Source organism: Electrona antarctica, assembly GCF_951216825.1.
Source record: "Electrona antarctica genome assembly, chromosome: 9".
Taxonomy (NCBI): Eukaryota; Metazoa; Chordata; class Actinopteri; order Myctophiformes; family Myctophidae; genus Electrona; species Electrona antarctica.
Window position 1 is genome coordinate 48549009 of NC_136790.1, and position 23906 is coordinate 48572914.

The 23906-nt window shown below is 42.6% G+C and overlaps 1 protein-coding gene across 3 annotated transcripts in view; it reads left to right on the forward strand.

The window, feature by feature from the left end:
- The window catches only part of LOC306929392 (cadherin-22-like), a 125971-nt gene extending 109631 nt beyond the window's left edge, over window positions 1–16340 (forward strand). The window contains exons 11-14 of one of the 3 annotated variants that reach the window (XM_079509910.1): window positions 4544–4645; window positions 11148–11839; window positions 13250–13423; window positions 15412–16340. In XM_079509910.1, the coding sequence (XP_079366036.1) occupies window positions 4544–4645; window positions 11148–11704 (659 nt within the window). In that variant the 3' untranslated portion in view covers window positions 11705–11839; window positions 13250–13423; window positions 15412–16340. The remainder of the gene's footprint in view (window positions 1–4543; window positions 4646–11147; window positions 11840–13249; window positions 13424–15411) is intronic. The other 2 variants (XM_079509909.1, XM_079509911.1) reach the window with 2 other exon arrangements.
- The last annotated feature ends 7566 nt before the right edge of the window (window positions 16341–23906 follow it).

A 23906-nucleotide genomic window follows, 5' to 3' on the forward strand; every position in this document is an offset into this window, starting at 1 on the left:
TGGCTGGTAGCTGACCCGTCTCTTCGCCCTGGCACCGTGTCCTCTCCTCGCCCCTCTGGGGTGGTCGACTCGGTCCCCGCTGGCACGGTAGGCTGGATGTCACATCCGTCTCCCCACGGCGCTGCGTCTGCGGGCTGGATGCCCCTCTCCTTGGCTTCTTTGTTCCTGCTTTCTGCAGGACACTCACAGAGGCCTATCTGGTGGCACCCTGCTGTGGTGAATATGACACCTTTGGCTACCCTGCCTTTCTCCTGACAGATAGCAGCCCTGATTACACGGTAACTTTCCCTGTTGTACTGTTTAATATATCAATTCAGTAATTCATTTTCTATGTGTGCGAGTCTATCTTCGTTTTGCTCCTGAAGGATCATCTCGTAATCTGACGACGCGTCTATCACATCGTCCATCGCCCTGTCCAGCTCAGCAAAACTTTCAGTTATCTCACTGAATGAACCCTTGTCAATACAAAGATCCACCCTATAGGTTGTGCTATCAAACATAGCTTGAGCCTGTGAGCTCTGTATCTGTAGCTCATTTAAAGAAGCCATTTTTCCACCCCCTCTGTCCCTCCCCTTAACAACAGTACAGGAACTAATTGGACTGGGTTAGTGGTTTAGTCGACTTCACAAATCATTCATTCACTCAAGTAAATGGTTAGTTTTTTGCCCAGCTTTAATTAGCGGACTCTGACACAAATGTGCCTATTATTTGTACTCAGAGAAGCCCATACTTCCCTGTTAATACCTTCACCAAATAAACCTTTTTTATATTATATAGATTATATATAATATAAGTATCTAGATTTATATTGGCCGTGGGCGGTCAAACTCTATAGCCTTCCGTAAACCTGGATCACAGGTTTTGCTAGATGCGTCACGCAACAGTTATTATAGACACGCCCTTCCTTTATGCGCACTTCAAAGCACGCTTTCAGCGTTAAACATTATTGACTGGTAAGATTATTACATCGCCTTTAATGCTGAGTTTAAAACCCTATTTTGTTCTAAACATTTATCACCGCTATTAATTACTACTTTGGTAGATTATACCGCCGCAGTAATTACCAGTCCCCCTGTCACTCCAGTGACACATTGGGACATTTGCATGACAGTGGGAAAGAGGAATCCCCCCCCCCCCCTCACATGCACTAAACTGCTGTTCTTCTTGGTGCGGTCTCAGCACCCAGCAGGAAAACACTTTTATTGTGGTTACTATAAAAAGCACCTCTCTTGGTTTAAACGACCGGTGTCTTAACCGGTCTCAATTAAACTTTATGTTTGGTTACAAATAGTCTTTCTAATCAGTTTCCTAAACTGACCGTCGATTAGAACTTTGCCCTATCGAACAATGACTCCCAAACTATTGTTAAACCCGCAGTCACTTTTGTGGCTTACGGTTTTAACAGCTGTCTCCACATGGACCCATACCCACATGAAAACAGTTTAACGGTGTCGCTTAGTTTAGTAGCACAAATCAAAACGGCATGCCGTCACGGCAGCATTTATAGTTTGATTTAATCCTGTGGATACTAACGACTGCGGCATCGCATTCACATGCGCTGCTATCAACGCACGGCTTAAATTTCAGTTGAATAACGTCACACCAGACAATAATAACCACACTTGTGGTTATTAGTGTGGCACAATTCAACTCTGTGTGCTGGTCCCAACACACGGTAATTTATTTTTGTTACAAATTGTGGTCACTTTAGTGACTATACACCGATCTACGCTGTTTAGTTTAAACAGCACGGCAACCGAATAAGTTCAAACCGTCGCAGTTGAACTATATTCTGAATTAAACAACTTTAAATTGCAGATCCCTTTAGTGACTGCTATTTAAAGCCCTTTACAACGCGGTAGCAATTTAAACTGTAATATGTCAAACGGTTTCGGTTCAGACTATATTATATCTTAAATATGCCCGGGCGCGTGTTGCTGCTGCACGCTGATCCCAGCGTACGGCTCTTTCTTTCTGTTTAAACTAGGCACTTTAGTGGCTCTATGGTTTAAACAGTTCGCACGGCGGCGAATTAACTTTCGCACGGCGGCGAATTACTTTAATTTGGTTACAGTAGGCCTCGTAGTGGCCTTATCGAGCTAACTGCGCATTTTAGTAGCGCAGCACTTTAAAACCGAATATGTTAAACTGTCTCAGTTTAACTGTATTCCGCTTTAAAGTATAAGTCGCTGCTCGCAGCGATTAAAACTAGTAATATGTCTAGATTATAGGCTATATTACGAGTCAAACCGCCCGGCCACGATGTAAAACTGTGCGCTGATGCGCACGGTACAAATCTTGTTTTAAGTCAAGTCACGTCAGTGACGCACTACGATTTAAAACTGTGCGCTGTAGTAGCGCTATGATTTAAACCTGTGCACTTTAGTGCACAACGATTTAAAGCCGTAATATGCCTAGATTATAGGCTATATTACGCTTTAAACCCCCAGCAACGATTTAAAACTGTTCGGTTATTTGGCGATGTTGTGCCCGGGCTCCGACCAGCCCATGCAGTAGGCAGAGTTAAAGTGACTAACACGCACAGTGAACTAAATGCTCCAATGATAGCTTATATTTGATGAACTCAAACGTGCATTTTATAGGGTTTTTATTAATTCATGTTAATCATAAACACTTACAATCATACATTCACACGTTCTGTTCACACTTCCCCTAACTTCCCCCAACACAAGATGAATTCAGTATCCCGGATTCTGGGTTACAGTCCTATTGGTACAGTTCTATCTGCTCTGTTGGTAGGAATTCTAGCTATCATTTGAACACTCTAATCTCCCAGATCATGGTACAGCTTAGCTTGTCATTGTTGACTCTCAGACTTAGTTCAGTGACACATTAATGGTACATTAAGTGTGGCACATTAAGTGAAGTGGTTTTAAATCTAATCAATGGAGAAAAGAGACACAAATAACACTTGGTTACCATCTACATCATATCACATCAATTATTAATAATGCACAATTATATATCGCATAATACATTATAGCATATAATTACCGCTGGTCTCTGTCTGCTACATGCATCACGTTCGGTGGTATTGGTGAATCTAATTACACTTTGTGCCATACAGAATAGTCACAGTGGGCCCTGACTGAAGTCACACCTTCATGCTAACACTTTCAGCCAATCAGAAGCCACAGACCATCCTGCCTGCACCTCTGGCTACAGCAGCCAGCTCCTATTACAGTCTCTGTAATGCCCAACTACTTTAAACTGTTTAGATTATTACAGGTATTTATCATTTAGCCTTTTTACCAACCCAATATATAATAGGTTATTAGAACACATTTAAACAATTGAAGAGGAATTAAAGATTGGTTACTTCAATATTGTATGTTCTAGCTGAGTTGACTCTGCCCTGTGAAAGGAGTCAATAATGGCCTGTCTTACAACAGGAGAGGGCCGTAAAACCCCCGAAAACCACCGGTCTGTTTGTAGAATGGAATGTGGGGACCTGAGCTCTCCCACTCTAGAGGAGCTGCTTATATCTCCAATCAATCTGACCCAATATATAATTTCTCATTATGAGTACAAATCTCGCACACCCATAAATAACCAAACATTATGGGTCGGCTATTTTTTGGCCAATCCTTACGGAAGTTACGGCATCAAGTTGGCTCTCGTCTCGAGTGATGTGGAGATCCATGGTGGATGCCCTATGCTCCCAAGGGGGCAAAGAGGACTAAGTCAAGTCAGTTAAGTCTTACTGCATCTCTTACATGTGAACACATAACACTCAAATGACAGTAAAACATTGGTTTACACTAGGCCTACAGCAATAAGTAATTTAAAGTGCTTACCTGTGGTGTGTAATTGCAACTAACTAGTAATATTATATTCCTGAATGCTTTACAGCATAATCCATTGGTGATCGAGATTCCATAGTACACGTATATACATAGATTATACTATACCTGTACAGTGGCTTTTTATGTATATTCTTTCCTGAATATGATGCTGTTCTCGTTCTGTGTCCAGTGATGTTTTACACATACAACAAACAAACAAACAAACAAAATCAGACAAAATCTGATTATGGAGTTTATATGCTGAAACTAAAAACATTGCACTTGCAGTCTTGCAGTCGAGTGCATACATCCTCTAACTAATCCTATACAATTGTGAGATCTCTGTCCTCAATGTTTACCTTGCCTTTGATTGGGACCTTTACGTTTGACCTTTTCAATCCAACAGTTAATTATTTTCCTGGAGCACTATAAGTTTCATGACAGTTCCATTGCCAATTGGCATAATGGTGTGAGTAATGAACTGTACAACTCTAATAGCTGTGTCTCTAGCTTGCTTACTGTGATTAAGACTTGACCTTGATTGGGATTAATCAGTCATGTTGGATATTATACTACCTACATTGGGGTATGATTGAGTTTACACTGGGAATGTAATAATAACTGGTGTCAAAACGTGGTAAAACACAGCGGTAGATGGCGGTGCATTAGTAAGATTCAAGGGCCGCTTTTTGAATACAAATGGAGTGCTTCTTTCTCTCTGTCTCTTTGCACTACAGATGGAGCCATCCAATCCTGCAACGCTACAGCCTATGTGATGAGTGCTGCTCTCAGCCCCGGAGCTCTCATAGCGCTGCTGGTCTGCATGCTCATCCTTATCGGTAAGTGTTCATCATAAGTATGATGAAGGGGCACAGGGTTCCTCTTCATCACGGACCACACCTTCAACAACAGCACGTCCATCACATTTCCCGTCAGAAAGGTGCTCTAAAGTGGAAATAAACGGTTTCTAGGGGCGACCGTAGCTTAGTGGTAATCATAAAGTCATCGGTTCGCCTCCCGGCGAGCCCATGTCTATGTGTCAAAGTGTCCCTGAGCAAGGCAATTAACAGCTACCCCTGGGCGCTCATTGTGAAGAACCACAGCCATCAGCCATCGGTGAAGCTCCAAGATCACTCCCGCAATTCTGTTAATATGACAGTAAACAGTGAAATCCTGAGTGCTAAGTGCTGTAACTCACAGTGTATACATTTAACCAAATGGACTCTTAGGGTCAGATATTACATGCTGTGTATGAAGAAAGTACTGTAAAAAGGTTCACTCCACTCAGAAATTCATGCAACCAAGCATACTTTAACAGCCACTTTTTTGAAGTTATCTATATTTCAGCATTGAAATCACACACACGCAAAGCAGCAGAAAAACAAGGGACAAAAATACATGAAAGGGGATACATTTTCCATCATTCCTTCACGGGTGACTCACGTCGGACATTCCGTGCTATTTTTTACGAAGGGACAGCTTCTTCTGCCTGTACGACGTACAGCCGATGCCGCCTGGCTTTATCAGTGATGTCAAGTCACTTTGTTCTGTGCCATGTACACTGGAGATGGGATGGAAGAGGGGGGAGGGGGGCTGCAAACAGGCAAAAAGAGCTGCCTCAGCACTGTATCCCTCTGGAACAGAAGGCTTTAAATAGACAAGCCTTTCCTCACTTTCTCTGTTACAAAGTTGTACGAACGCAAGCCCTACACATACGCATACGCACGCACACACGCGTCAAACACACACCCCAACGTGCACACAGATACATACAAACACAAACTAACACATATGCTATATATTACACTCAAACACAAACATGTGAGCACACACACACACACACACACACACACACACACACACACACACACACACACACACACGCACCACACATACTCATACATTCTCTCTCTCTCTCTCTCTCTCTCTCTCTCAGAGGAAGAGGAGGACCTGAGAGGGTTAGTATTGTCATCACTGAAAGTTTGATGAGCCGGCTCTCTCACTCTCCTCATCCCGCTCTTCTGAGCCACAGATAAAGAATCAAGATGTTTTGTCTCCCTGGCGCGCAACACTTTACATATGTTTTACATTATGTGGGCTGTGAATGATGGATGGCGTGACACAGGGTTCGCTTCAACTTTGAATAACGGGTTGCTTGTTTTGTTTTGCTTTCTTGCTTTGAAACAGCCTCTGTAATGAGGCGAGTTAAAGCCGTGTTAAGACATATTCCGGTGTGGCGACGTCGAAAGAAGGAGCATGATTTATTCATCAAGTTTCTAAAAGCCAGAAATGCTGCATACTGTATGGAACATGTAGACACTGGCCTCCAGAGGTTATATATATTTGTTGTTGGTAAAGCGCCAAGGTTTGTTGCTCTGGCCTCTGGAACTTATACAAACAAACTTAATGTAAGCGTCTAAACTTGCCAAGAAGCTCAAGTTCACCCCCCCCCCCCCTTTTTTTGTCTAGCGATTACTCAGCCCATGGACACTTGAATTTGTTGATATGTGTATATATATTTTTTGTTTTCTTTGTCACATTCCTAAGCCAATAATTTAACTACCGTGCAGTGGTTCCCTATGGAGACTCCTTTCTTTATGTCATGGTGTCAGATTTAGGGCTGCAAATTAGCAATCATTTTGACAATTAATTAATAATTAATTAATTCATAATATAATTATTATTATTATATTATTAATGGTTAATTATTAATTATATTCTTATATTCTATAATAATAATTAATTCATAATTAATTATTCCGATACTTTGAAAAAGCTAAATTATATATAAAATAAAATAAAAGTCCTCCAAAATCAATGAATTTTGTAAATCTGAGTATCATTATTATTGGTATTATTCATTTAAATTAATTGAATCAATTAGTCGTATTAACTGTTGCACTTGCAACAGTTAATCGGATTAGTCGGATTGCACTGGTTGTGACAAACCAGTCACCACAGATTCCACTGAGTGCTGTTGAGTGGTAGAAAACACTCCCTCACGGCTGGAGGCACAGATTGAGTGGAAGCACCTGATGCTGCCTGACTGTCCACTGTGTGGACAGTAGAATGTAGGAGCTGCAAGTGCCGGGCTCAGGGGAATGAAAATGGACAGCAGTGTTCCAACAGTTGTTCGCTGGTATTAATAGAGTAGCTAGCTGGACTGGAGTGAGCCGCCATGTGAAAGCTACAGCAATCATCATATTAGCCAATACTTTGCTGCTCCCTCTAAAAGCATACATACTGTAATGTACACACAGATGGATATGCTTTGTCCTGTTCTTGCACGGACAATACACACACTTCCAATGCACACATATACGGACACAAAAGCATCTTTCCACCCTTAACGGATTTATCCCTGGAGTCCAAAAGTTTGGGCGAAACATTTATAAAAAAGAATATCGAAAATGTATGTCAAATCTGTAAGTAAGTAAGTGCATAACTGCATAGTAGTGAGGGACTGAGGGAGCAGCCCCGCCCACACAAGCACACAGCCATTAACCACCTAGCCCAAGCAGAGAGCGCGCTCTTTCTCCCGAGGCCGGACCACCCCTATTACATCAATTGTTGGTTGATGAGAGAAATGAAAACACATTTTCTGCCTAATTACCCTACAAGCAAACAGTCCCGCTATCAGTTAATTTAAGGGGGCCCGCTGTGATGAATCCATTCCACTGCGCTGCAGCATCTGCACGTATCCGTTCCAATTACCACCCATCTGCCGTGATGAACTCCTGGGCTCGCTCAGCCAGCGTGGCCCAAGGGGAAATGAGCCGTCTTGTCAGGAACGCTTATCGAAACACCTGTACACAAGGGGGGCCGGGGCCATTGTATGTGGAGGTAATGGATGTATACAGGTACATTATGGTTCCTACAGAGGTAGAGCATGTAGCTATGCACTTGTACATTACCTTGGACATGCTATTTGTGTACCTGTAGCTAGATCTTGTAGGCAACCCGTGGCAGCAGTAGTGGGCCTCTGGCGTTTGTGGTGTTCATAACAGATACAGTGATGTATGAGTCTGACGCACGCACACTGGAAAGATTTAAGTCAAAAGTGAATGTCAGACTGTAAATTATTGATCCCGTTGTTTTACACAAGCCACTTTGATTACAGCCTGACATTAAATGATCTTGCCTTTACCAATCCTGCCAATAGCATGCAGTATACGTAGTAAAATAAATAATTATAATTATCCCCAAACAAAAGCACATTACCACCACCCGCAGTGCGATGTGATGGAAATCACATGGCCTGCATTTACAGGAAGCAGCTGATCTGTATGTACAAAACAGTTTGCAGTGTCAAGGTCCCCACCTCCCATTACTCTCCTCATCAGTGAGAATTGAGAGTAATTGTCTGAGCGAATGCTTGGCACGCTCCAGAGCCTATCACGTAGCTGTGATGGCTTCCTGGACCCTGTGGCAATTAACTCTACCCATTTATAGAGGAGGAGAATAAACACAATGAGCTGAGATGCTGGCGGTCCCGACGGAACGCACCAAACAATGAGTGTGATTGTACATTATCAGTCAGAGATGTTGCATAAAAAGCCCCCAGACGCTTTTCAGTGAGTTTTTCCTCTTCGCCCGGGCGCCGCTCTTCCGAGCGGGCCGTTTTCCCCTCAGTATTAAGTTATTTTTCAGGTCATTTACACCAAATAAAGACAATTCCTGGGACCTGCAACAAGTCATTTGTATAGATTAATATGCTTGTCACAGACTCTCTTAGTGCTTAGTGAGTGGAAAGGAAGGACCCAGAATTGGAGAAAAAAAGGGTAAAACAAATATCGTGAGCCACATACCAACTTCCAAGGTAACGTGGGGTTGCATACTTCTCAAAGTGGGGTCCTGCTCAAGGTCCCTGTTGTGAAAGAGAGAGAGAGAAGAGAAAATTAAGGAACGCATGGAGAGTCCTTGCTTCAAAACAATCTGACTTGACATCTACCCTTGTAAAATGAATGATCACACAAGATTAAAGCAATATAATTCCCATTATTACTAGGTAACCTAAGGCCTTGGTTGATAAAAGAACACTTTAGTGTGAATGATTCACATTTGTATGCAGTGATGTTAATGATAACATAAAAAGCCCAACAATCATTCCACACGGTTGTTACAACTAAACAGCCATGTCCTTTAACCTCAGTCTTTTGTCATCATACTAATATCTAGAATCCCACCGGTCCTGTGTTTGAGCCACAATTCTACGGGCTCCACCTACAGTAAGTGGCCTAAGGAGATGGCTTAAAGATGGAGTGCTGTGATTTTCTGTTTTGTATGTGTCTATGGAGTTAACATTACTAATAGACCCCCAGGTATGGTTAGAATATTGTATTTTTGGTTTCTTCCTGAAAGCTGGTGGAAAGTGGTTCTCAAACACCCAAATGTTATATTGTGCTGCGGACCACCATTTCAAAAGATTTGATGCCAGGCCGGGACACCCATAAAATATCTTATAGTTGTTAGATTAGATTAAGTACATATTTGTAAAACTGTCTGTAGGTGGGGATTGGGGAAGGATCTGAATTAAGTAATATTACACTCAAGGGTGTGCTTTACCGTGATTATTGGCACGGCAGTGATGTGGCAAGTATCACTCAAGAACCAATAATCTAGGTAAAGCACACCCACGAGTGTAATATTGTGATTATACAGTTACCAACAAAGCAAAACACATCAGTGTATTCATATTGTGGGGCAATGAACTATCAAAATAAAAAAATAGAAGAGTTTGATCTGACTGAGGCATTATAGTCCCTGTTGATTCAAAGTAGCAGCTCTCTGTCACAGAGGCTCTGTCTCGATCACCAGTCAACACAGCTGAGCTGTTAAAGCCGGCTCGGTGCAATGGGATGAATTCCAATATCCTCTGAGGTATAGGTCGCGTGGCCAAAATATCTGATCTACAGGGTTACAACGCGCTGCGGTGGTGACGCGTTGAGAACTTGTAGATCGGCTATTTTCGGCGCATGATATCGTCGTGCGACAAAGTAGGCTATAAAATGCACCGGGCTGTAAATGTTTTACGAAAGTCTCAAAATTAACAACGTAATCCATTTGGAACGGGTTTGTTTGTTCTCCACTGGGTCTTGCTTGTGTGTGTGTGTGTGTGTGTGTGTGTGTGTGTGTGTGTGTGTGTGTGTGTGTGTGTGTGTGTGTGTGTGTGTGTGTGTGTGTGTGTGTGTGTGTGTGTGTGTGTGTGTGTGTGTGTGTGTGTGTGTGTGTGTGTGTGTGTGTGTGTGTGTGTGTGTGTGTGTGTGTGTGTGTGTGTGTGTGGCGGTTAGTGGCTCGAGCGTCTGAGTGAATTGAGATCGGCTTAATCACATACTGTATGTAGTCATTAAAATAACTAAAATTAGATTAAATCTTCATTGATTTATCCAGATGCATACAGCCTTTGTTTTCCTCATCTCATTAGTCCATTAAGAGATCCATCCAAACTCTTTTTTTTTTATTTATCCAGATTTATACCTAAACTCAGATTAAACCTTCATTGATTTATTTAGATGCGTGCAGCCTTTGTGTTCCTCTCGTCTCATTAGTCTATTAAGGGATCCATCTATATTATTTTCTTTTTTATATCCATACTTTATTGACCTCGCCATTGTTCTATCGATGTAGGTACAGTAGTTGGTGTCCTCTGTTTCTCAGTGATGTACAGTAAACTTGAACTCTGGTGGACTCACATAATTATTGAAGGAAAGATTGACATTCCTTAAGATTCTGGGCAAAGCAATTAGGATTGTGGAAAATCAATTCTCATGCAAATGAAATATTATTTGAGAAAGCTAATGGTCTTTATAGGGGGGGAATCAAAGTAAGTTACACAAATTAGAACGTGTGTGATTTTAGCCTCCATGAAGTAAATTTTCATACTCACATTAAACAATTTTGCACATTCCAGTAAAACCTGTTTGACAGAAACCTTATTGAAGGACCTGACTTTGCATTTTAATCCCAGGGGTTCAGTTGGTTATGTCTTTATATTTACTTTGATGAAGTGCACTTCCTCTTTTCCATCAACCTCTTCAAACCTTTTGCCTGAAAGCTCGTACTCCAAATATATTATGCACTCCCTGAACCTCATTCAAGTCACATGATTTCAAAGCACTTAATGACAGTTTTCAACATCATGATTTGTGCATTAACCTCAACCCATATCGGGCGCCTCATTTAACAACGTGTGTAATGCTGAACAAAAACCCATTACATAAACATCCACTCTCAATGTGATTTAATATCACAATACCCGCCAGATGGTAATATTTAGTTTTATGTCTCTCTCACGGCCACTTCTCGCTACCTCTCACTCCCCTTTCCCTCTTTCTTTCAAAGTCCTGGTCTTGCTGATCGTGAGCCTCAAGCGGCACAGGAAGGTCCAGCGGATGTCCGAGGACGAGGAGGACATGCGCGACAACGTCATCAAGTACAACGACGAGGGCGGAGGTGAGCAGGACACGCAGGCGTACGACATGAGCGCCCTGAGGAACCTCTACGACTTCCCCGAGGCCAAGAGCTGCTCCTCCGACTCTGGGCCGGCGGACCTACGCTCGCTGCCCCAGTGGGTCCAGACGGCAGGCCGGACGGGGGCGGGAGGGGGCGGCACAAAAGGAGGTGGGGCAGCGGTGGCGGACTTCACCGTCTTCAAAGGCTACATCCGCAAGAAGGTGGAGCAGGCGGACGCAGACCTGTCGGTCCCGCCGTACGACTCTTTCCAGACGTACGCCTTCGAGGGCAACAGCTCGCCGGCGCTCTCGCTCAGCTCCATCCACACGCTGTCCACCACCTCGGAGCAGGATTTCTCCTACCTCGGTGACTGGGGGCCGCGCTTCAAGCAGCTGGCGGGCTACTACGCTCCCCCGGGGAACACAGAGGAGGAGGAGGGGTCCTAGCACCGAGCTAGGTTTGTGCCCGAGACCTGAAAACTCTCCGCTGTGCTCTTCTGCCTGTAAGGTTACTTCTTATATCCTCCTCCTCCTCCGACCCTCGAGCGTTCGACTGAAGGCCTATTCATACTCCAGTTTTAGGTGATGAGGTGACCACAGTTTCAGTGGTGAGGTGGTCACCTCATCACCAATAGTAGATCAAAATAAAAATGTACACAATCACAGAGAGCCAACTCAATATGCCGAATATAAGACGACCCCCATTCTTCATGACTTATTTTGTGGAAAAATAACATTTAATGTCAAATTGTCTAGTCCTCGATATGACTCTAGAAATATGAAAAGACAATAGATAAATAGAAAGATATTAATTAATTATAACTGTGATATGCTTACACGTTCGTCACATTTCTTTATGGAATTGCTTAGGGCTGCGACTATTGATTATAATATAAATATTTAGTTTTGATTGATAAAAAAATGAAGAAACGCTGAATCAGTGCAAAACAATGCTGATTGATTTATAATGAATTAGTCTGATTAACCACTTAAGCCGTATTTAATTTATACTTTGTTGTATAATGGTGTCATGCAAAAATATACAGCAAACTGACAACTATTAAAGGTATATTCAGTGATTTGACTTAATTCAAATATCACTTATTTTTTCTTTTTTTCTGGATAATCCTCCCTACTATAGAGTGTGCTGACCATATAAGGAAATCCTCCCTGTCCCCAGTGAGCCCCTGGGGTCAAAAAACCCTAGTTTCAGTTTTGGTGGCGGGTGGCAAAACCTTCATCCAATCAGGATGAGAGGGGCCTTCCTCCAATCATGATCGAGTGGGGGCGGGCCTTGGTGTTTTGATTGATTGATTGAAAATGTTATTAACAGTTTGCAGAATTACAGTACATTTCAAGCACAAACTCAATACAAAGGCTGTTAACTGTGAGTGGACGACCCAATTAAGCATTACACTTGTTTACAACAGGGTCCACCATGTTCAATTCATCAAAACATTTAGAGACGTACAAATAGACACTTCTATATAGACAAAGAACAGTACAGGAATTCATCATAATGGAGGTAAAAAGGGAAAAGAAACATATACAGTGAGGGGAAAAAAGGGGGGGCGGTGGGGGGGGGATTCAGATTTTACGGGGGCCAGTTTCGAATTGCAGCCATCCGTAGGTGCCCTTTGAGAGCGGTTTTGAAGGAGTCAAGGGATTCGCATGTGGGGTGCACATGCTGTTGGCCTGTTGCACTTCCCCCCACTGTAGAGCGTGCATGTGCACATTACATGTTACCGGGCGGACTGGGTGGTTTTCCAAATCACCCAAATCACTGAATGCTCCTTTAAACATTTAAACATGCATTTTCACCTATGCTCAAATGTTTTTGCATAATTAATTTAATTGCAGTTGTTCAATTATCTGTTGCAACCTCTAGAATTGATAGATATTGACAGACTTTGTTTGACTGTATACGGTATATGACAAATACATGTAATATAATTTGGTAATATAGTACCGCCCTATTCTTTCTCCCAACAGTTTGTACGCTGGCAGAACTGGAAGAGGCTGCTCTACGGGTCCCTGGTCTGCCTTCCGTGTGTCACGACCTTCCTGTTGGCCACGGTGTCACAGCGTGACCCTGAAGAGCTGCAGAATGGCCGGGTCCAGCTTATCTTCTCTGAGGAGAGCAGAGACAAGCTGGTGACAATACAGGTGAGACCCTACAGTGTGTCTAATGGAGAGCAGAGACAAGCTGGTGACAATACAGGTGAGACCCTACAGTGTGTCTAATGGAGAGCAGAGACAAGATGGTGACAATACAGGTGAGACCCTACAGTGTGTCTAATGGAGAGCAGAGACAAGCTGGTGACAATACAGGTGAGACCCTACAGTGTGTCTAATGGAGAGCAGAGACAAGCTGGTGACAATACAGGTGAGACCCTACAGTGTGTCTAATGGAGAGCAGAGACAAGCTGGTGACAATACAGGTGAGATGATAAAAGTGGCATGTCCTTAGACACTTGCTAGTTGCTAAGGATGCATGAGGTCATCAACACTGTTTCATTCAAATCCTGGCCCAGTAATTTTCTTTTCTAAAGAAAGAAGCTGTGTAATAAATGTTACACAGCTTATACATGGTAGCACCACTGTTTACGTGACAATAAGTATAATTTTCTGTTGAAAAAGAAAAAAATGTCACCGTGAGTACAATGCGCAGCCAAAAAGGTTGAGAACCCCTGCTATAGAGTAACACAAATGACCTGATCCCTCAGACAGACCAGTCGTTCCCGATGGTGGAGACCACTGCTTACTTTGAGGCCTACGTGTGTGTGTGTGTGTGTGTGTGTGTGTGTGTGTGTGTGTGTGTGTGTGTGTGTGTGTGTGTGTGTGTGTGTGTGTGTGTGTGTGTGTGTGTGTGTGTGTGTGTGTGTGTGTGTGTGTGTGTGTGTGTGTGTGTGTGTGTGTGTGTGTGTGTGTGTGTGTGTGTGTGTGTGTGTGTGTGTGTGTGTGTGTGTGTGTGTGTGTGTGTGTGTGTGTGTGTGTGTGTGTGTGTGCGCGCGTCTGCAAACGCTAGAGCTGTGTATAGCAGCTTAAATTGAGCTATTATTCATTTCCATGCAGGTCTGACATTCTTCAAAAAATGTCGTTCTCAGTTTTCCATCTCTACAAATCAAACGTACAAAAAGAAAAGTACATAAATTCTTGAGAGAGAGAGAGAGAGATAGAGAGAGAGAAAGAGAGAGAGACACAGACAGAGAGAGAGAGAGAGTGTATGAGAGTGAGTCAAGGTTGTGGTCTCCATTATTTTCTATGATCACTTTGGCTCTCTGACACACATGGATGGGTTCGTAGGTTCATGTACCTTGTCTGCACTCCCTGTGCCGTCCAACAGCTATACATTACCCTCAATGAGGGAGTATCTGTGTGAAGGCAGTTCATTTGGATTTGTGTCTCCCAGTCTCTGCTCTACTGCTCTATAGCATGAGCCATAACTTTAAACCACACTGTATATTCATCTCAAAAGGAGAACAAGTTAGCCTAAAACTCTGTGAATAAATACTTGACCTCTGGATATGAAACTGTTACTGAATCAACATGGTTTTGATTCTATTTTCCAGGAAGCAATCTTAGTGTAATTTGGCTTAAACACTGACTTGTGCTGTTATAATTCATTAGTAAATTGTATTGTTAATCGTTGTTTGTATATTGATAGCATCTATATCAGTGGCAAACTATTACAGTTTGCCCGGACCTCAAATTTGAGGTCCGGGCTTAACTTCCGCTCACTCGAGCCATTGAGTTATAATTGTACTTCCGACAGTCTTCCGGGTGCTTCAAAACGCCACTGAGCAACTTCCATCGAAATTAATGGTGGGGGGGTGGGGCTAACGCTCCGGTTCGGTCTCTATCCTTTTATTACTCTATGACTACAACTGTGATACAAGATGGAGGAGGAGGAACGTGACGTGACAATGTCTAACACGATGGTTCAAAATCTGGCCACGTTAACCAAACCAAACAGAGATGTTTTGATGCCTTCTTTATTAAACTTGAACTAACACAGCACAGTAACTTGATAACAGCGTCTGGCTGTGCCACGCTATTATATGTCCCCTAACAACATCGGCAGAGGTAGGAGGTAGTTTATAGCACACAAAATGAAACTGTATTTCCTTAGATTTCTTTCTTTTTTTCATCAGGTTTGTTCGTGCTGCAAAACGGCTGTGTTTCCAACGAAGAAGAAACAGAAGACAGTTAAAAAAACATTTCAAGTGACAGTTTGCCATTACCGTCTCCCTCATGTCTGACCAGAGACAGTAACTGCACCTGTACCTAAACCACTAGGACCTATCGATGACAACCAAAATGTCTGACACTAAACATCCACCTTTCCGTGGGGTTTGAACTTGTGAAGTTTGGACTCAATGTCGGATGTCTAGACCACTAGACCACCTTTCAGCAGCCAAAGGGAGAGGAAAGGATTTCTCCTCCCATAGTCAAGTGACTACCCCCCACCTCTATAACCCTCCTCTTTTCACCCAACCTGTACACTTTATTATTTCTTGTTATGATAATTTGAATTTTGTTGTTATTTTTCACGTCATGATTATGAATTGAATACCCAGGACCTGAATGGAAGTTAAGACTGCAAGGACTTTTTTCCGGAGATATTCATTCATTCATTCAAGTTTTATTTATTCCCAAAAATACACTGAGTAATTAAACTCATTTGCATTTGAGTAATACAATGTGAAATATAGTAGTTTTTATTAGTTTACTAATAAAAACCCAAGACAAATTTAAAACAATCTAAAAACAGTTACATATTGTGTGCATCTGAAGTGTTTGACTGTACTGTATGACCGTACTGTAATCAAAACAGAGACAGTTACTGAAGCCACGCACTTCTGATATTGTTCTGTCCCCAGTCACCTGAGGCCCCATACACACATATCAAACACATGTTCTGTGTCTTGTCTGTGTTTAATGGCCACCACAATGCTTGGGTGGGGAGTCACAGGCCTCATACAGACATTTCAAACAAACATTCTGTGTTCCGTCTGTTCTCAATGCTTTTCCAATGGAAGTCACGTGGTTTAACCAAACACTTGTGTTTGATTGTCGTCGTCCCCCGTCGTCCCCCCCCCCCCATCAAACAAGTTTTTGGCCAAACCATGTGACTTCCATTGGAAAAGCATTGAGCGACCATGAAACACAGATGGAACACAGAATGTTCGTTTGAAATGTGTGTATGAGGCCACATGGTTTGACCAAACATTTTTGTTTGATGGGGGGAGGGGTGCAGAACACTGCAGCCATCAAACACAAATGTTTGGTCAAACCATGTGACTCCCACTGGAAAACATTGCCATTAAACACAGACAAGACACAAAAAACACAAAAAAAATAAGTCTCAATGGTATCTCAAAACAGCCTATAAAAAAGAAATTGTATCGGCCTAAACAGAATTAAGGAATGTGCTCCAATATTGTTCTGCTGGTGAAATAGAGTATACATTTTCGTTTGATAACGATACGTGTGTATGAGGCCTGAGGGCTCATAGGTGCTTCTGCACAGTCTCGTCATGAAGATGCTTGCGGCAGGAGTCTCTTCCTGATTTTTAGACAGCTGGTGGATGGAAATGAAGCTCCACCCACGCTGCAAAATGCTGCGTCGGCCAGAAATCCGGAAACGCTTGCCCCCGCGGCAAGTGGAAGCCGTTGCAAGCTTCATTTTCCATCTCTCGTCACAATGGGTGCCCCATCTGTCCCTCTCATTGACAAGTATTTGCATTAGTCAAGCTCAAGCACAATGACTTTTGACTATTTATCTGATCAGGTTTGTGGACCCAAAAGTACTGTGATTGATTTTTCTAAGTGAGCAGACCACATGCACATTATTTCATGGCCACAACAAAGAGATGGGATGTTCCAAATTATCCCTCCAGCCTTTGATAGAATGTTTGATAAACTTGCCTATAGTGCTCCTCTCTCTGGCTCTGGCTTCTTTACAAAAAAGTATAACACAATATTGTGATAAAATACAAATGTTTACTTGTTCTTTTTTTTATTTTGCATAAATGTACGTCTAATCACAAAACATTTCTACCTTGTAGTTATATTTTCCTTTCTTGAACCATATTAAATTAAGTGCTTAAATTATTAAAACCAAGACACATCACAATATGAAGGTATTGGCACTAGAGCCTTTTTTATTCACAGGGTGCAGGCAAAATGTATGCAATTGGTATAGCTAAATGGGAAGTTGGAATGCAACCTTGAATTATTCTTCCTGGGATGAGGTGACTTGCTGAGAGTGATGTGTGACAGGTGTGTGAGGCTGAGCTGAGGGAGTGAGTGATGATTGAGAAAGTAGGTGGTGACTCAGAGCCTGAGGAGGTGCTTGGTCTCTGGCTGGTGTTGGAGGAGGATAAAAGGCCAGCTCTGTTCAACACCAGGTGTCCTCTCATCACTCCCTTGTGGACTGCCAGCAACCCACCTCTCATAGTTGTGTGCTCTGTAGGTGCCTACTATTTTTATTTAATGTATTTATTCAGCACAGTATAAAAACAATACAGTGAACATACAAATATAAGAAGGGTAAAGTGCTAGGCGGAGGCAAAAAGCCCAAGGGGCTTATACGAGGCCTCTACCTATGTAAAACACAATGAAACATTGTACAAGAAATATTGAATATCCAGAATACATGATTGCAGTATAAAAAACAAGAAAAAATGACAACATGATTAGAATACTTGGTTATCTACATGATTGGAGAAAAGAAGAGATAATACAAATAAATATAATTAAGTGATCTGGTCAGTTAAGTGGGTCCTAAACTTATGTTTGAAATTATTTAATGAAATAGAATTAGATGAGATTGCTGTATAGGTGTTCCATAGCTGGGCCCCCTGTATCTGATGGAGAACTGACCAGTACGGAACTTTGGGAGATGTAAATGGTTTGCCTGCCTCATATTGAAGTGGTGCACATCACTGTTGAACTGAAAGAACTGAACTATTACCCCGGATATGAGTGATATCACCTTATAATGATTTTAACAGCTGGGTTTGGTAAGGGTGGGGCCGTGGGGAGTTTATTCATTTTGGGGTCCCCTTTATGCTCATGTTTTGATTAACAGGAGGCAGAGTAGTGATTGTATTTTGGTTTACTAATTTGGGGTAGTTCAGTTAGGATTAGAATATTTAGTTTGTTTTATTTTATTTCATGCTCAATTCTCCCCACCCTGGAGACAATAATAAAACCCATGGATGGCTGCAGTCCTGCTTGCTGCTGGTTCATTTAGGAGGTTTTAAGAGGGATCCAACCATCCTCAAGCCCCTCAAAGACCCTCTCCTGCATCACATGGTTTTCAATTGTATTCATGTCAAGGACCCCCAACTCAATCTGCATTGAGTTGGGGGTCTGAGAGACTGTAGATTGGCTATTTTCAAATATCAAATGTATAAGGGGGTTAATTGAACTGACTTGGTGCTAACAAAAAGAGCCATTTACATCATAGTCCACAAGGACCCCCGAGGGATATCTCGCCTCTACCAAACATGAGGTAGTAGGGGGAGTATTTAGTAGTCAGATGTTTTTTTTGTCTTGAGGGCAAACACAGGGGCCTGCAGGTATTTGTCCAACTTGTTTGGTTGTTTGGCACACAGGGCTGCCAGAGGAGGGAGAGTGCCAGAGACCTGAAAATGTCCATATACATAATAGCAGACATTCAGATGCATTTAATGTAGTCTACACCAGTCTACATTCTACAACATGAGTTGTGTGGGTGTATCTGCCAATTTGACAGAGATGCAATTAACTTATTACCTCTGGATGGTGCTGTTCATTTTCTCCACCTGGCCATTTGTTTGGGGATGGTAGGCCTATGGTGCGGAGAAGCTGCGCTCCATTTCCAGGGCTTCACAGAGCCTCTTATTCACCTTAAAATACATTTCGCATTAATACTAAGTTAGATTTCTAATGCAAATTGACACAAATCACACTTCATCTGGCAGTTTGGACTCTGCAGTCCAAATGCAAAGGACTTTGTGTGGGTCAAAGTTCAAATCACACAATGCTCCTCCTGTATGTTTGCTTAGATGCAAAATGAAGAAAGAGCTCGGCCATGATATGAGTGAAGAGGAGGAGGAAGCCATTTGGGATGTTTGTGCTCTTGGTCTTCCAGACAATTAATCTTTATTTCAGGCTCCAAGGTCCATAACAATAAACAATACAGGGGACAACACAACAGGAATTAAAAACAGCAACAAAAACACTCTCCAGTGTGTCCAGAAACAGGATGCTGCTCTTCTTAGGCATGCTCATTGTCATTATAATTTCATTTATTTGTGTACCAATTCATGAAAATAGCAGTGTTGGCCCCTGCACTATTGGTCACTTCAGTAACTAAAGTCATTTTTATTAAAGATGGTGGTCAAGATGTAGCCATTTTTGAGTAGTGTAAACCACTCCTACAACTGGCTTTGTTAGTCTGTCTGTCTGTCTGTGCTAAAAAAATGAGCATGGTTGCTACGGTCACCCAGTTCACCCGAGTGTGATTTCATTACGTCAGACATTACGTCAGACCACAGCTGATCAGGCTATATAAGACCTTACACCACTCAGTTCACACGGGTGTGATTTTTATTACAAGGCTACATCTTGTCCACAATCTTTAAAAAAATGTTGACGAACCTCTTGGTCTCCTCCATCAGCTGCTGGAAGATCTGGTCTCTTCCTTCTCCGCCTCCTGGACCAGGACATCCAGAATAGCATCGACTGATGCCTCCTTCTTCTTTGCAGGCGGGGAGTAGAGGTCAAGGGTGGACACCATGGCGCTTGTGGATGGCAGGGTGGCAGATGGTGCCGCGGGTGTCGCTGGCGGTATAGTGGGGGTCGCCCGTGCTGTGGGGGTTGACGGACCAGAGGGAGGTAGCATGGACTTGGTGACAGCTGGGGTCACAGATGGCTTTCACCCCACTGCCTCATGCATATCCTCCCAAAGAGTCCATGTGGCTGGGGTTTGCTCCCCCTGGTCCGTCCCAGTGCCGGCGGCAGTGCCTTCAGGTCCTATAGAACAAACACTGACGTGAGATCTAGCTCTGCAACATCTAAGGGGCTATATTTATGTTGTGTTATTTGTTAACTCAAGCGTTCAAGTTTGAATAAAGGTGATAAATCCGTGTTGGATAATGGTAGACTATTTGATAAACAAAGAAAATATGAAAAGGGAACAAGAACTCTGAAACTGAAAATAATCCGTGCAGAAGGCGCATATGTTACGTGTCATTTTGTTTGTACAGTTATATTGCATCGTGTATTTGTTTGTGTGACGTGTGGATTGCATCAACATGGACAATTCATGGACATTTCATAATTCATGGTGTTTATAATTCATTGTGTTAAAGGGTGTTTTGTTTTCTGATTTCATTTACAGTTTTTCACAGTGTCTCACACTGGGTAAATAAAGAGCACTTTACTTGTGAACATCAGTTGGAGCTTTGTCTATTCTGCATCAGATGAAGATTGTTTTGGAGCAGTTACACAACGCAAATGTCATTTATTTGTGGTGGTACTTTACTCTTTGTAGGTCGCCTTTTCCATTCGGACAGCTCAGAGAGCTGTACAAGCCAATCGAGTTTAGATCAGCATAGACTCACCCTTGAGGGCTTTATAAGCCACTTCCACTCAAGGCTGATTGGTTTCAGACGACACTTAACACAAAAACTGCTCGTGACGGAACGTTCCGCCATATAGAATGCAACCGGCAACTGCTTCTGGCGGAACGTTCCATCAGATAGGTTAAGCTTTATTATTGATATCAAACGGGATCGCTGATTTCTTTTTTTTTCTTGGCCTTTCCTTAATTCTTCAGCGATCCTAGGCCGGTTTTGCGCATGCGCAATGCCGTTCACTTCTTGTATACAGGCGGACTAAAAACCTGAATAACTCCATGGTTTAGGCAAAACGTGTGATGTTCGGAGGTTATTTCTGATTGTCTGGTGATCCCGATTGGAACATTGGTGCTTTCTAGAGCAAGGATGGCCTCATTTTAGCTCGCTAGCATTGACGCAAATTATTTAGTATCTAAAATGGACGCCCAAACCGGACGCGCATCACACTATAACAAAGTAGATCCGGGTCGGCAGTCAAGCACACAGTTGGCACTTGCGTCCACCAGGTGGCAGTGATACGGTTAAGTCAACTGATCACCGGAAAAACACAATCCCAGTGGATACTCCTTGTCTCAGACAGCCACGATAGAACTCTGAAAGTGCTCTTAATTATAAGAATGGACAAGAACACTTTATCTTTCCAAGAGATGAATGTGTTTTGCTGTTTTCAGTTTCCCTGCGGTAATTAAACAATCGTGTTTCAAGATCTCTGACCACTGTGCCGACTTTGCTTGTCATGAAAATCCGCTTTAAAGGGGTGTAATCGCTTGTCGTAGTGTTGAAAAGTATTCCAAAGTGGTGATCACAACAACATCTCGGAGGAGGACGCCTGCGCGGCACCGCCGCCATTGTAATGCATTGGGCCTCAATTTCCCTTAACATAATTTGACTGTCAGGTATTAAGTAATTAATTAAGCTTAGCTATTGTCTATCAAACACAACCTGACACTGGCATTTTTCCACCCTATTTTCTTAGTTTTAGTCGCGTTGCCGTCTGCAAAATCAGAGGGTTTCGTGATGTTATTTATGAAGTTGTCACAAAATAGACTATTACGTATTTCTTGTCTGCATGTTGTGGATTCTTTCTTTCTTTCTTTCTTTGTTTATCATTTTGCTTCTCATCATTTAATATCTTTTTAGACATACAGAATGGGACTGTTCACTTTCAAATGATCCGCTCTGATTGTATGAACAAGTGTTCAGTGTTTTGTTTTGTTTTGTGAAGCGTCAGGCTTGTAATGGGGTGGATGGATCACACTTTCAGGGTAAAATAAGCTTTGGCATTGTTGTGCTGTTCATTAATCACAGGTTTGGTGTTGAATCAAGCAGAACGCAATGCTTCACATTTATACCAGCATTTGTCTCCCTCCCTCGCACCCCGCCCACGTGTACAGGGCACAATTTCATGCTGTCCTCTAACTAAATAAGCATGCACATTCACGCACATGCGCACACACACACACACACACACACACACACACACACACGGCAATGCAAGGCAAAGCAGCAAGAAACTAAACAGACATTTAGACTGTATTTGCTTACTCTGCTGGAGTAATAAAGTATAGGCTATTATTGTTTTTACAACCAGTTCTCATGGTGTCTACCAAGAAACCGATCTACAAGCTCACAAACATGTAGATCTGCCACTTTGGAAAAAGTCTGAATTTAGTTTTTGCCTATTATTATAATGCCAGGTTGAATGCTATTTCCAGCTCTGGGACTGGCTCTAAACACCCTCAATTAATGTGATGTCATGTGTTACAGGCCCGGCTCTTGGGCCTAGGGCGCCAGGTCATTAGGGGCAGCGCTGTAGCCCTCCAAAAATATATTTTTCTGAAATCAAATAAAAATACAGAAATCAAATAAAATCTCTGGTGGGTGACTAGGCGCCCCCATCCCCATTGAACAAATAGTCAAGAATAAATACACTCTTTGCAGCCCTGTTCCGCTCCTAACAACATGTTTCATGATTTCATTGGTGCATTGACAGTGGTGCCTGCTTTAAGTGGGGGATGTCGGTCGGACAACTGCCAACCCACACATAGTATCCTATGGACCAATCCCAATTGCCTCCCGATCAAGCCCTGAGCCCTGAACCCTCATTGACTTTAGTGACGTCAGGGCAAGGGCTCCAAATTGTTGTGAATGGGACAGCACTTAAATATGAGTCCGCCATTCATGACACTTTGCATCACTTTATAAAAACTATCCTTATTCACAGCCAGTGCCTACTTACTTACTTACTTATGCCTGACACTCTTTCCAGGGTATAGGGTATAGGCCGTCGACTCATAAAGAACAACTGTGCTGTGCTCTGCCTGTGTTTCATGGCCGCCCAAATGCTTTTCCAATGGAAGTCACATGGTTTGACCAAACACTTGTGTTTGATTGCCCCCCTCCCCCATCACACACAACTGTTTGGTCAAACCACGTGACTTCCATTTGAAAAGCATTGAGGCGGCCATGAAACACAGACAGCACAGAGCATGTTCGTCTGATATGTGTGTACGCCACAGACTTCACATGAACGTGCACCTAAGTCAGTGAGGGCTCATTGAGTCAGCAAGGGAGCGGATTGGAATTGGGCCTTTGTTACCTAGGAGAGCCGACCATTGAACCGGAAGGAAAATAAATAAATAAACTGGAAAAAAAGATTGCCTCCCATATTATTTTCCCTTCGTCCGTCAAAAACTTAAAACAACGGACCACAGGTTAGAACTAAGAAACTAAACAACCGATGATCATGAACGCGTTTACAAAAAGTATTTTGGAATTAATTAACTCAATGGCGAACGGACCTTGGTACTCACAACCATATTCAGTGGCGTGCAGACATTTAGAGGGGCAGGTGCTCAAGTGAAAAAAGGGGCACCTTGTGCAGCGCGTGGAACCGGCCGGTTGCCTTGAGATTTAGGGGCCTAAATAATATATTAGAAGCTTTTTATCAAGCATTGATCAATGTCACCATGGTCCACATATACTGTACACTTGTACAGTGTACAAAAATAAAAGGGC